The sequence below is a fragment of the Hibiscus syriacus genome, unplaced genomic scaffold (genome assembly GCF_006381635.1).
Source record: "Hibiscus syriacus cultivar Baekdansim isolate YM2019G1 unplaced genomic scaffold, ASM638163v2 tig00110294_pilon, whole genome shotgun sequence".
Classification (NCBI taxonomy): Eukaryota; Viridiplantae; Streptophyta; class Magnoliopsida; order Malvales; family Malvaceae; genus Hibiscus; species Hibiscus syriacus.
In genome coordinates, this window is record NW_024062666.1 from 284,310 (window position 1) to 298,155 (window position 13,846).

The 13,846-nt window shown below is 35.6% G+C and overlaps 1 protein-coding gene across 1 annotated transcript in view; it reads right to left on the minus strand.

The window, feature by feature from the left end:
* The window catches only part of LOC120116391 (ubiquitin carboxyl-terminal hydrolase 13-like), a 30,919-nt gene extending 17,970 nt beyond the window's left edge, over positions 1-12,949 (minus strand). Inside the window, exons 1-17 of the mRNA XM_039136898.1 lie at positions 12,764-12,949; positions 12,543-12,609; positions 12,215-12,365; positions 11,950-12,107; positions 11,224-11,489; positions 10,924-11,142; positions 10,729-10,837; positions 10,520-10,635; positions 10,057-10,155; positions 9,007-9,116; positions 7,770-7,844; positions 7,447-7,525; positions 7,172-7,318; positions 6,023-6,103; positions 5,827-5,946; positions 5,600-5,722; positions 5,156-5,233 (exon numbers count right to left, since the gene is read on the minus strand). Of these exons, the coding sequence (XP_038992829.1) occupies positions 5,156-5,233; positions 5,600-5,722; positions 5,827-5,946; positions 6,023-6,103; positions 7,172-7,318; positions 7,447-7,525; positions 7,770-7,844; positions 9,007-9,116; positions 10,057-10,155; positions 10,520-10,635; positions 10,729-10,837; positions 10,924-11,142; positions 11,224-11,489; positions 11,950-12,107; positions 12,215-12,365; positions 12,543-12,609; positions 12,764-12,793 (2,028 nt within the window). The 5' untranslated portion in view covers positions 12,794-12,949. The remainder of the gene's footprint in view (positions 1-5,155; positions 5,234-5,599; positions 5,723-5,826; positions 5,947-6,022; positions 6,104-7,171; positions 7,319-7,446; positions 7,526-7,769; positions 7,845-9,006; positions 9,117-10,056; positions 10,156-10,519; positions 10,636-10,728; positions 10,838-10,923; positions 11,143-11,223; positions 11,490-11,949; positions 12,108-12,214; positions 12,366-12,542; positions 12,610-12,763) is intronic.
* Between the last annotated feature and the right edge of the window lie 897 nt (positions 12,950-13,846).

The following is a 13,846-nucleotide window of genomic DNA, read 5'->3' on the forward strand; positions in this document are numbered from 1 at the left end:
ATCCATAGACTCACTGCACTGGAACTCAGAGTTCAACAGTCTACCAATAAATGACAAGGCTTGTTGGCAATGCCTAATTTCTACTCTGACAAAACAACCTTTTGCACTTGAGCCTCTACAGAGAAGGAGAATGGCCAGTTACAGCAAAGTTTATAGAAGGAGGGAGAGAAAACATTGGCATGGGGAGATTCATAAGGAAATTAATGTTACAGAGGTTGTTCCAGTTCAAAAGAAAATTTGTGATCAGGTCTGCACGCCAATACAAAAGATTTCTACAGCAGCAGAGCTTAATTCTCCAGGCAGAGAGGAGACAAATTTAGTAGAGAAAGCTGGGATTAGTAGTCTCGATGGAGAGCCAGAGGGTTGTGTTACGGACAGTCATTTGATTAATTCCAAATCAGGATTTTGCAAAAGAAGGGCAAGAAGATCATTGGTAAGAGAAGCTCTAGAACATGTTAATATTTTTACAGCCTCTTCTACAGAATTCTCAGAGCTTTTAGATGAAGCAGTAGCCACATGGCAAGTGAGTCAGATTTTGGGGGTCTCTTTTACTAAGGGGAAGGAAGCTTTTCTGGACAAAATAATTAAATTAGAACAGGGCTTGAATTTGGCCAGTTGAGTTGCCATAGTGGGGAAGTCAGGTTATCAAGAAATTTTAATGAAAGACAAATTAGCAGTAATTTCATGGAATGTTAGGGGCTTGGGGAAAAGAGAAAAACAGAAAGCAGTCCAGAGATTGGTCTCTAGTTCATATCCTTCTTTTCTTTGGTTACAAGAAACTAAAGTAAAGAAGGTTCAAAGGTCTTTTCTGAGAAGGAATGGACTGAATACTCTTCAGAGTGTTATTGAATCTCCAGCTATTGGTTCTTCAGGGGGCTTATTATGTTGTTGGGATGACAATGTGTTTGAGATGGAAAATCACTGCATTAACAGAAGATTCATTGCTGTTGTAGGGAAATTCAGGTTGCATCAATTCAGAAGTGTCCTCATTAATGTTTATGGGCCTTCAGTGGAGGAAGAAAAAGAGAGTTTTTTTGAAGAACTCAGTGTGTTCATTTCTGGACAGAATCTGCCGGTTTGTGTTGGAGGAGATTTTAATGTTTACTTGTGTGAAGATGAGAAGGTGGGTAAAGCACAGAATAGGTTCTCTATGAGGATTTTCTCTCAGTTTATTCAGTCTTTAGGTTTAATTAATCTGCCTTTGAATGGGGGAAGGTTCACTTGGTGTAATAACCAAGATGATCCAACTTTTGTTAGATTGGACAGATTCTTGGTGGATGGTCAATTTTTAGCTACTTTTCCTGAGATTTCTCAGTCTCTTATTCCTAAATCCATTTCAGATCACAATGCTATTTTATTGAAAGATGAAGGTATTGATTGGGGGAAAAGACCGTTTAGACTCTTTAATTATCTGATGGAGGAAGACGGCTTTGAGGATATGGTCAGACATTCTATCACAAACTGTAAGAAGACTGGGAGAAAAGGTGGGATCTTAAGTATTTTGAAGAACTCTAAAGCTGCCATCAAGAAATGGTTAGGGAAGAAGAATCAATTTCCGGGAGTAGCAATATCAGATTTGGAAAAGAAAATTCAGAAGCTTGAGGAGGACGCCCAGCAGCTGAATAACAGCTCTGTTCAGGGGATTGCTAAAGAGCTTAGTGTTTGTAGAGCAGAGTTATGGAGACTTCACAGAATTGAGGAGCAGATTTGGCTTCAAAATTCTAGGAAGAAGTGGCTTAATGATGGGGACCGAAACACAAGATTCTTTCATACTTGTGCTTCAGTTAGGAGGAAACGAAATGCTCTGAATGCTTTAATTGTTGATGGGAATACTACTCACGATCCAACTGTTATCAAGGCCAAGGTCAAAGATCATTTTTTCAAAATTTATAATGATCGGTCTACTTTAGAAGTTGAAGATATTGGTTTGGTTTTTCCCAGAATTTCTTTCGAACAGAATATGCTTTTAGAGAAGGAGTTTTCCGAGGAGGAGGTTTGGGAAACTCTAAAGTCTTGTGATAGCAATAAAGCTCCGGGGCCCGACGGATTGAACTTGGGTTTTTTTAAAAGGTTTTGGTCTGTTATTAAGGGGAATATTATGCAGTTTTTTCACAGATTTTTTTGTGGGGAAAGAATGGGAACATGGTATTAACCATACTTTTATTACCCTTATTCCTAAGGAATCTAACATTGGAAGTCTTGATGATTATAGACCTATAAGCCTAGTAGGAGGAGTGTATAAGATATTATCCAAGTGTCTTTCAAGGAGGCTTAGAAGTTGTATAGGAGATCTTATAAGCCCGACTCAATTCGCTTTTATTCCCGGTTGACAAATCTTGGACTGCTCACTCATTGCTAACGAGGGTATTGATTATTGGAGGGAGAAAGGGCTAAAGGTTGTGTGTTTAAAGTTGATTTCAAAAAGGCATACGATACGGTTGACTGGCCTATCTTGTTCAAGGTGATGGAAAAAATGGGTTTCGGTTTCACATGGATAAGTTGGATTAGGAGATGTGTTTCTACAGCTTCAATCTCAGTGTTAGTTAATGGGGTTTCATCCGAGGAGTTTCCAATGGCCAAGGGCCTTAGACAGGGATGTTCACTCTCGCCTTTACTTTTTAACCTAGTGGGGGAATTATTGAATCTTTTAATCCGAAGAGCTGTTTCGGAGGGTTTATTTGCTGGTTTGACAGTTGGCAAGGAGGAGGGGTCTTTTAATCTTTCACACTTGCAGTTTGCGGATGACTTAATTATTTTTTGTGGAGCTTCGAAGACTCAAATTATGAATGTGAAGAGGGTGCTTAGAGTATTTGAGGTTATGTCAGGGCTGCAACTAAACCTTAAGAAAAGCAGACTCTTCGGGATTAATATATCCCAACAGGAGGTTAAAACTTGGGCAGATTCTATCGGTTGTTTGGTGGGAAACTTCCCATCTAATTATCTAGGCCTCCCTCTAGGTGCTACTAGGAATTCCTTTGTTATCTGGGAACCAGTGGTACAGAATTTTCACTCTAAATTAGCAGGTTAGAAGGCTGCTACTCTTTCTTTAGCAGGGAGACTGGTTTTGATCAAATCCGTTCTGTCCTCACTACCTACGTATTTTTTGTCTATCTTCAAGATTCCAGCTTCTATCCTCAAGACTCTCAATTCTATTATGTCTAATTTTTTATGGGGAGGGGGCAATGGTATTAAGAAGATACACTGGGTTAAATGGGATGATGTCTGCAAATCAAAGACTGAGGGAGGCTTGGGAGTTCGGAATCTGATTTCTATGAACAGAGCATTGCTAGGGAAATGGTCTTGGAGGTTTGCAAATGAGAGAAATTCTGTTTGGAGGAATTTTATTTGTAGCAAATACAACATTGACTCTTCTAGATTATTGTTTGACAGCAAGATTCCTTCTCAATCCTCCTGGTTGTGGAGATCAGTGGTTAATAACCATTTCAAACAAGACTCATTTGGTTGTAAGTTCCGTAGTTTGTGCAAGTTTTATGTCGGAAATGGTAAGCATGTTCGATTTTGGCAAGATAGCTGGGCTGCTGATTTTCCGTTTCAGATTCTATTTCCTAGACTGTTTTCACTGTCAACTAATAAATTCGGTAAACTTTGTGAGTTTGGGGAATTTCTTTCTTCGGGCTGGATTTGGGATGTTAAAGTTCGAAGAAATTTAAACGATTGGGAGCTTGAACAATGGTGCAATTTGGTGAGCATCATTTCTTCTTTCTCTCTATCTATTGATTCTAGCGATGGATTGATCTGGAAAGGCAGTGGGGATGGGGTTTATACAGTCGGTTCTTGTGTTAAGAGTTGTTCTTCAATTTCAGAAGAGTCTCATTTCTGGAACAAGATTGTTTGGAGAGGATTGGTTCCCCCTAGAGTTGAAACATTAGTTTGGCAAATTGTGCTTCAAAAAATTGCAGTTAAATCAGAATTGGTTAAAAGAGGAGTTCAAGGTATTGAGGATGGCTTATGCCCTCTTTGTAAAATGGTTGAAGAATCTTCTTCGCATCTATTCTTCTCCTGTTCGGTTGCGTGGTCTTTGTGGAATAAATTTCTAAATTTTTGGAGATTTAGTTCTGTGTTTTCTGCAGAAGCAAAAAATTTTCTTCTTGCTTGGGATGAGTTGAAATCTAATTCGGTAATTTGGACTTTCATTCCTGGGGCTGTTATTTGGACAATCTGGAAATTCAGGAATTACATAGTTTTTGAAGGGGGGAAGCTCGATCAGACTGAATTATTCTTCTTAACAAGAGTTAGGTTGGCCTCTTGGTTAGGCTGGCCTCTTGGTATTTAGCAAAGAATAAGGATGTTTCTATTCCTAAGGACTCCTTAATCTCTGATACTTCTATAGGGGATTCTTACTCGTCCTACAATTTCTTGAAGTCTTCCATAACCCCTTGGTTACCTCCCCCTACGGGTTTCATCAAGTTGAATGTGGATGCAGCAATTAGTTGTGATTGGGAAAAATCAGGTCTGGGTGGTCTTATGAGGGATCATTCTGGTGCAATCCTTGGTTCTTTTCAGGAACCGGATGGTTCTGGACCTCCGACATTGAAGGAACTTAAAGCTATCCAAAGGGGTATCTCTTTCTTTACCTCTGTCCTAGGGAGGGTTAAAGATAGGTTGATCATAGAGAGTGATAGCAGAGTTGCATTAGATTGGATCAATAAGGTTGTCTCATGTCCAGCTGTTTATGGTTTCATTGTTAGAGATATTGTTGAGTGTCTTAAAACTGTCGGGGGGGTTGTTAGATGGATTGCAAGGACAGTTAATATGGATGCCGATGCTCTAGCAAAGGCTGGTATAGGTTGATTATTATGTTGTTGACTTCTATAGTTCGGTTTTAAGGCTCAAGAATTGTTGTAAGGGTTCTACTTGGATTTTTCTTTCCAAGGTTGTAATTCTTATTTTCTTCAATGAAATTATAAGGCACTCTTTTCCTCCTTCCGATGATTAAGAAGCTTCTTTACAAGCTCCATTAATCAAGGAGGATTTTAAAGAGACCTTCAAATCTTATCAAAAAAGCTCTTAGAATCTCAAAAAAGACCTATCCATTTGGATCTCTTATTCTTATTTCGGGGCTGACAATGAAGATCCTGAATGAGATAAATAACATCACTAGACAGAAAATTTAAGATATGGAAAACCATACTACCAGTCCAAGCTCAACTTCCAGGAACAACTTTAATTCTGCATTGTGGACCTTATTTGATACCTCCCGCAGTGTTCCAACCTACGGTGAGGAAAGTCATAGTTAGCAGAAAGTTTTAGAAAGAAAGTAAATTCAGCATGCTTTCAACATTTTCCTGGTGTTTTCTGTATATTTTTTTAAAGAGAAAAACATGTATATATATATTCATTCAACAGGAAAAGCATATTTTTTAAAGATAAATGTATGTATAAATATATATATTCATTCAACAGGATAGGCATAAAATGATTCGCATGCAAAGGCTATCAGGATAAATGAAGACAACCAGTTAAAGCAAAAGGGCCTGTATCTCTGTTTAACAAAAACTGAAGCAAAAACTATACACAAATACTCCTGAAACAAGGTTTTTTAACCAAAACATATATAATTTATGCCAACAAATATTACAGATTGTGTTTCCTCCAAAGGTGTCAATGGCCGGTTTGGACGGTATGTATGATTTTGACGCTTGGCCCACAACCAGAAACGCTGAAATTGCACTGGTATGCCAAACTCTTTAGCAATCTCTTCCTGCGTGTACCAACAAGATAATCAAGAACGCGGTAATACTATTACCCCAAGAGCAAAGTAACACACTGGAAAGAAAAACCTCTTTTTTTTTCTATTTACCATACCTTAAACACATTGAAAGTTATCTGCTTCTGAATCCGGAAACTCCTGACCTTATCATGATCCACAAGATCAAAATATATATCCTTCCCAATCTGCTCTGCAAGATCATCATCTCGCGCAACCTAGACAATCATATAGCTGTAAGAAAGTAATCTAAAAAATGCTCAATCTAGTCCCTAAAATAATGACTCAAACAACCTTTATAATAGTGTAAAGGTGTGCCTCTGCCTTCTCTTTTTTTTTATGCTCCTTCTCTTCTTGTTCTTTCTTCAACCTCTCCTAAGAAAATAAAAAACATTGCATATTATAATGTGAGAAAGGAAGGATCTGAAATAACCAAATTGAGATACAACTCTTAAAAATCAGCTTGGTAAGAGCTCATTTCTGATTACTCTTGATAAAGCAACCAAGACACAATCAGGGGATGAAAATTCTTGGTGGAGATGGGTGCAGGTGGAGCATCACCGCACACCCCGTCCCAATTGACATCCCTATCCATATACAACCCAAGCTCAAACCTAGTTAGGGACTAGTAACCGAATCTCAAACCTAGTTGGGGAATAGTTAACTTTTTCAAGCCTAACTCCCTGCCTATCACACTGTTTGACTCAACTCATTCAGCCAAAGGCAGAGCATAAGATGTGCCAAGGAGGCCTTGGCCCCTCAACGAATTTTGAAAACAATTAAAGTGTACATATTTATAAGTAATCATATATTAAATAGAATTAGATTGGACCCTTGACATAAACTTTTTATTATTGACAGTAAATTCTATGTACAATAAACTAAAGAAGTTAAAACAACATTTTCAAATTGTATCGTACCCCCAATCTTATTTATTTTGTTATAAATATCAAATCAAAATCATGTAAACTTAAACTAACTTCTCTAAATACTAGTTTTTCTACTATACTCTTACCAAGAGTCATTTTTTCTACTTTTGCTGTTGCATGTTTGTCTTCTATTTTCATCTTCAAAATCTGTTTTAGTTTTCAATCCTCAATAAGAATCTCTTTGCTTTCTATGTCAGAAACATTTATGTCGGCTTATTTACAATATTAAGTTGATATATTCAGGATAGGAAGTTCAAAAGGAACTGTTGAAGTTAGGAAAGGAATTAAGATAGCATTAATAATATATATTATATATAGGAAAATATACTGGCATGAAAATATTAGTAAATAAAGCATATAAGTTTGTAAGAATCAAACAGAAATAGCAACAAGAACATATTCGACAAGATTGCAATTTTCATTTACCAATTTAGTTTTTCAATTGGCCCCCTCAAAACTAAATGTCAAGATCCACCACTGTTTTCAGCTCTAACATATAACAATGAAATCTTACCCTAAGATGTTCGGCAATATCCTTCTCATCCACATTACATATTATCTTGTCTTTGTCACATTCACGTATATACACCAGCATGTATGCATTTGAATATTTGGTAAATTTAAAAGGAGTATTATTGAATCCTGGATTTGTCTGCGGTAACTGGCACACCACAAGAAAAGAAATTTTGTTAAAAACGATAACCCTGAAGATACATACAGTTCAAAGCAGAAAAACTGAAACAAGAAGCTTAAAAAAAACACAGTGCACAAAACATACTAAGATAGTACCTCTTCTTCACCACCATACTGCTCCTCTAATGCCCTTTTCATATCTTCTTTGGTTACTCTTTCATCATCAAATTTATACCTGAAAAGCAAACAATATCAATATGAAAGAAGTATCACCTTTAATACTCAAAAGCATAGCTGGCATATGCAAGCTAAAAATAGAGTACCTTAAATACAATCTGCATGAGCAATTTAATAGTCATGCACCAGACTAAGCATTTAGTAATCCATTCCATTTTTCCAAAAATAATTATTATCCTACTTATTTTTTATTTATTTAGCTTTTGCATAGTATAAAGTTTACGCATTGATATGATCTGTACCATTGATCAGAAAGTGTCGGCCTGATAAATGCATAATAATGTCCACCATGCACACCACCACTGTGAACGAGGACACTGTAGCCAAACTCAAAGATGTAAGCACCAGATGTTATACAAGCATTAAATAAACATAAAGTAATGTGTGCTGCCCATAAAAATTGTGCAACAGCAAAAAAAATTTTGATCAAAGAGTTTTTTTTTTTTTTGATAGGAATATTAGGCCTCATTAAAAAACCCCTTCATGATTAATGGAACTCTGAAAAAGTTCCTTAATCAGCGGAAGGAGGAAAAGAGTGCCTTGGATTTTATTAATAATAAACTTAATACAATATATTACAAAAACCTAAAACTCCTTGAAGGAAATCGACAACCTAAATAGTTACAACCTTAAAAACAACATAAATATTAACCAATTCCAGCCTTAGCTAGAGCGTCTGCCTCTAGATTAGTTAACTAAAACCAAGATCTGAGCCGCCAACCCTTTAGAGGATAGTGTTCTGGTTAAAGAAAACCCATTGCTCATGTAGATTCACCTTGCTTCCTCGATTAAGGAGCTTTCAAGATCCATTAATCAAGAAGGAGGTTTTTAATGAGGCCTTCTAATCTTATCAAAAAAAAAGATTCACCTTGCTTCGTAACATCCGTTTACACATAAATCTAATGATCACACTTCTCGCCATTACAAATTCAGTAATCTAAGAGGAAAATCACATTTAATTTGCCACAGAATTTTGTTGAATGGTGAATACGATAAATTCAAATCCTATTCACAACAAGTATCCAACCGATGAAGCTTATGGTAATGTGCAACAGCAAAATCAACTTGTGTACATATACCATCTTTCATAGTTTCATTAGAGAACCCAAGTGCATGGTCAGTTTCTAAATATAATGTCTTATAAGCATTAAATAAACATTAAGTAGTATGTCTTGCCCCTAAAAACTATTCACCAGCACTATCAACTGGCACACGCATATGCAACCTTTCTTAACATCATTAGAGAACCTAAGTACATGGGTGCTATCTAAACTTTTCTTTTGTTAATATCCAAGATATCAAAAAAGTTATAAAAACATCTAGAAGTATTTCCACCATAAACTTTATTTGAAAAAAAAAGTTAAAAGGACATGGGAAGGTATAAATTTTGGTTTATCCTTCAACTTACTAGCTACTGATTACAAGATGGAAATGAAAGAACACAGCTGAGACAGCGTAAATGCTTAATGGTTCAGGCACCTGTGAAGTGTGTAAAGATTGCGGACTCTCCTATCAGCATCTGGTGATAAGTATTTTCCACCATCTCGGTCAAGGTCAAGTTGCAATGGGAACTCATAGCGATCATTAATCTACATAACAAGTGGAAATATTAACTTAACCATTAGAATCAAGGATATAAACACACTTAACACCTTTTAGCACAGACCAATAAAAGCATGCCAATAAAAAACTGATATCTGTCAGATGACAGAACTACAAAAACGTCTCACTGATATAAAAAAAAGGTCATCATACACTGAAGAAGTAAAACAGTCATGATGGTGCCTCTTTTAAGTCTTTAAAGCAAATTAGTCATTGCATTATGTTCTCTAAACAAAATGAAGCGAGGTTGGAAAGTCTATGAAGTTAGTTTTAACACAACTTTATCAACACCAACCAAAATTGCATGGATCAATACCACATAAAACTTCATAAACAAAATTGTATCACATTACAACATCTGCTAATGAAGATATAGAAAATTAGTAAATGTATTCTGCCAGATGAGCGGGTCTGAACCATGTGCTTCCAAACCAAATAAAAATTAAATAACTTTTTCACATTTGACTAACACAGGACATGAGAACCAGTAGGGGCGAGAACCCCCCCTCAGGCCTCTATTCTTTTACAGTCTTGGGGCCGGTCGCCTATGTTGCTTTGACTATTCAGTTTTTTTCTTAAGTACATGAGTCTGACACATTGATATGGAAATATGACCTCCAAGGTCCCTCCAAATAAATGAAAAAACTTCCATATGTGTGTCGGTACATACTGTATCCGACACCCACCCAGGTCTTGATTAACATAGCTGGTTAGCAGCAGACAGTTAGAGCTCATGATATCTGTTTATATAACAATTGTTTGCATATATTAAGAGTTAATCATGAACATGGAACTAACTTTTTGTATACTTTCTGCAAAAGGAAAATTATCGTCATGTTTTATGCATCAACAGTGGAGACCACTGGACTGAACATGTACCATTGACTAAGAAGAACCAAACAGAATTAAGATGTTATAACTGCTAACCTTGACCATAGTGTCTCGCATAAAATCATATTCAAATCGTTTAAGCTGAAGTTGAAGGACCGGAGGGAAGTCGATGAACAACACACCCTTCTTAGCATCCTGGAATAACATCATCCAAAATTCAAAATGCAATTATTTAAGTATGAAAAGATAGTATGAGATATAATCCAGTTCCAAAAGTTGCACAAGAAGACAATATGTTACAACCACAGCAAAAATAGACACACGCTGTGCACCCAGGCCAAAATAGCAACTCTTATGCAGCTTTTTACTACTGCAGAATGATCTAACAAAAGAAAAATTCTCGAGCAATCAAGTAATTTGTGATGTATGCATAGATCATCCTATTGGTTTTGTCTTAGAAGCATGAAAATTGATTGATGAAATTCTACATCTACTTTAATCATGTCATTACAAATATCTTTTAGAATCTTGCGTTTAACAAAATAAAACAGAAGGTTACCTGCAATCCATATTGCTCAGCATGATATTTATTATCACCTTCGAGGCGTTCAACTTCTACATACTTGTCAAAAGAAGCATATACATCATGACAGCCTTTAACATCCAGCTGAAGATCTGGTATAGGCAAACAGTAAATTAGCATCAAATGGAGAACAGGACTCATGAAATCCCAAGCAGTAGTTAAAAAAATTTGAAAGAAAAAGATACCATAAAATGACTCCTTCCTTGTAGATTTATAGTCCACATTAATACACTCAATGTAGTTCATATGGTGCCCCTCAAACAATTGCTGTATAGTTCCCTCCACAACAGTTCCCTGGTGGCAATAATAGAAGCAATCAGAATCTAATTCGGATTCACATTAGAATAAACTCGCGATTAAAGATCACTGATGTATTTCACCTTCATTTTATCTTCAAGTTTTTCGCAAAGAACCCTATTAAGTTCCTGAACATCATGCTGCATGAAAGAATCATGTGTGTCCCATCCAAAAGATTTGGTCAGCTCTTTTGTTGCAACACTGCTGTCGCTGTACTGGAGTTTGTAAAATAAACTCTGCAGAGCGAGAGGGATGCTTCCAGATGGCATATCATTCTCTGTTGTAGGCATATGATACACTGCCTGAAATATAACATGTGAAGAATTAGCAAAAGAAACCCAACAACACATCATTTCAGCAAAATATGGAGCATCAGTACTTACCTTCCTGAAGTAAGGAATGTGATAAAGAGTTTGGAGCAGAGAGTTCATGTAACATGTTGCTCCTTGATTTTTAAGTCCAACATAACCAGTTTCCTTCTTTGAGTCATATGACCAGTAATCAACAATTCTGCGGACAACAACCTCTGCTTCAACAATCAAAGTGTCATTCACAAGAAACCCTCGGCAAGGATCGTATAACTCGCCAAGGGGCATAAAGGATGTAAAACCCCAATCACTTTCTCGTGCATTAAACTGGTGTTGTGTGTCTGCAAAATCCAAGTCAGGTAAGTGCAAATTTTAATAAGCTTAAATTACACTTTCCAATGTTATGATAACATTCACATCAAGTAACCAATAAATAGTTGAGAAAAACTAAAGATTTGAACATATTACTAAGAGCTAAGCTAGTGCATCATAAAGGCTATATTTTCCTTTTAATCTAATTAATAATAGGGTATCATAAAGGCAGCATTTTAATTTTAATCTGATTAATAATCAGAGATGACTTTCATTGCATCAACCCATATTAGACAACTTATCAAAAGGGTGAAAAAAGCATAACTCTTTGAAATGATGAAACAGCATCACAAATGAGGACGTTCTTGACCTGGCATTGATCATAAAAACGAAACCGCCGCAGCAAAATAGCAGCAAACTATTTTGAATTTATAGTACCAAGAAAATAATACTTAAACGTGTACATAAAATCTACTTAAAGGATAATACCTTTTCTAATAGAATATTTGCTATGAATTTGATTAACTACTGCCAAACTGAACTGCGCATATCTACTCCACCCATACGGTAAGCTTGCTGAATCAGCAACGTCCAAATACATAGACAAATGATCCACATTGTTTCCCTTTGGAAATAGAAGTACTCGCCTAAGCAATTCAAACCAAAAATATCAAAATCATCAATTACCATCACCAAAAAATAGAGAGAAAAAAGAACAGTAGCACTATCAACGAGAAAGGAGAGAGAGATATACCATTTATAACCACCAACAACAAATACTTCAGAATAATGCTTCTTAGCGTTTAACCTAGAGAAGTTTTCAATCCTCCAAGTGAATCTCGATGAAGGAGGATCCTCAACTGGTTGATTTTCCACGGTATTTGCAGTCTCGGGTTGCGCTACAACTAACAATCAAAGATACAAATCACGATGATCGTAATCAGATTAAACCCCCTCTCTTTTCAGTGCTATTCAAAAGACAGCTAGAATTTTATTTTATTTTAGAAACTTGCATTGATGTAAGCGAATCAAAGTAGTAAATTTCCCGAAAGGAAAGAGAAAAAGAGAGAGGAAAAGAGTACCTTCCATGGGCTGGTGATTTTCGGTCAAATCAGACTGTGGGACGAGCATTTCCTCGTCTTCGTGTTGCTAAAGAAATCGACGAAAAATCCAAAAAAAGTTAATTAAATCAGAAAAATCAGATCCATAAAAAAACCAAAATGTCACCCCCAAAAAATCAATTAATTAAAGAAAACAAATCATAAATAAAAGGAAGTAACAGAGAGAGAGAGAGAGAGAGTACATCGACGGGGGCAGGGGTCATGACAGTCATAGCTATGAAATTGAGAGGTAAACTTCGAAGTTTACGAAAAACAATAGGAAAAACAAAGGGGACACTGAGAGATAATTTTTTTTTTGGATGATTTTTTTGGGTGATTAATTACAGTGAAGAGAAGCGAGGAGAACGAAAGGTCTTGCGATGGTTATTTGGGACATGGGTATTTTCGGTATTTCGCAATGTTCTCTGCACTTCCTTTTTGTTCTTCGGACATGAATTGTTGGGTACGGACCAATTCAATTCAATACAGTACTATACAATACTATACCAGTATTCAAATACGGCGTATAATTAGAAATAAAAACTGAACTTCCATTTTAAACCCTTACTATGTAATATAAATTTTTTCTTTTATTGCCAAATAAATTAAGATATAAGCCTCATTTGTTGAATCTTACAAATAGGATTGTAACTACGATGAGACAGATCGTTAATTATTCATATTCAATTCGATAAGTTTAATTAATATTTAAATTAATTGGGCTCGAATCAAATTTTTAACGAGTTAGAGTAAGTTAATACATGATTTGAAAAGTTTGTAACTCAAGAAAATTATATATTAAATTTTTAATTTTTTTTAAATTAAGTTATTAAAAGTTATATGTTGTCTTTTAAATATAATATAAAGTTTTCATGTACTTAATATTTATGTTCGAATTTGAGCTTCGATCGAGTTAAGTCTGAGATTGTTTCGAGATTATTTTTTTTTGAGCTCGAGTCAAACTTCAATTTTTAATTTCGAGTTTAAATCAAACTAGACAATTTTAAACTTACAAGCTTTTGAGTTAAGTTAAACTTTAATTTATACTTTTTAAATTGAGTCGAACTTAACAACCTTTAGAAAATTAAAATTTACTTTTATATATAAAACAATTGTATAATATAAATTTAATGCTATTTTGAAGTAGTGAAATTTTTAGGCTAAATTACAAATTTAGTACCCCAACTATCACTTTTGTCCCATTTTAATCATCTAACTATTTTTTGTTTCAAAATCATACTTAACGTTATATTTTAGTTTCATTTTGGTCACCCACAATTAAAATG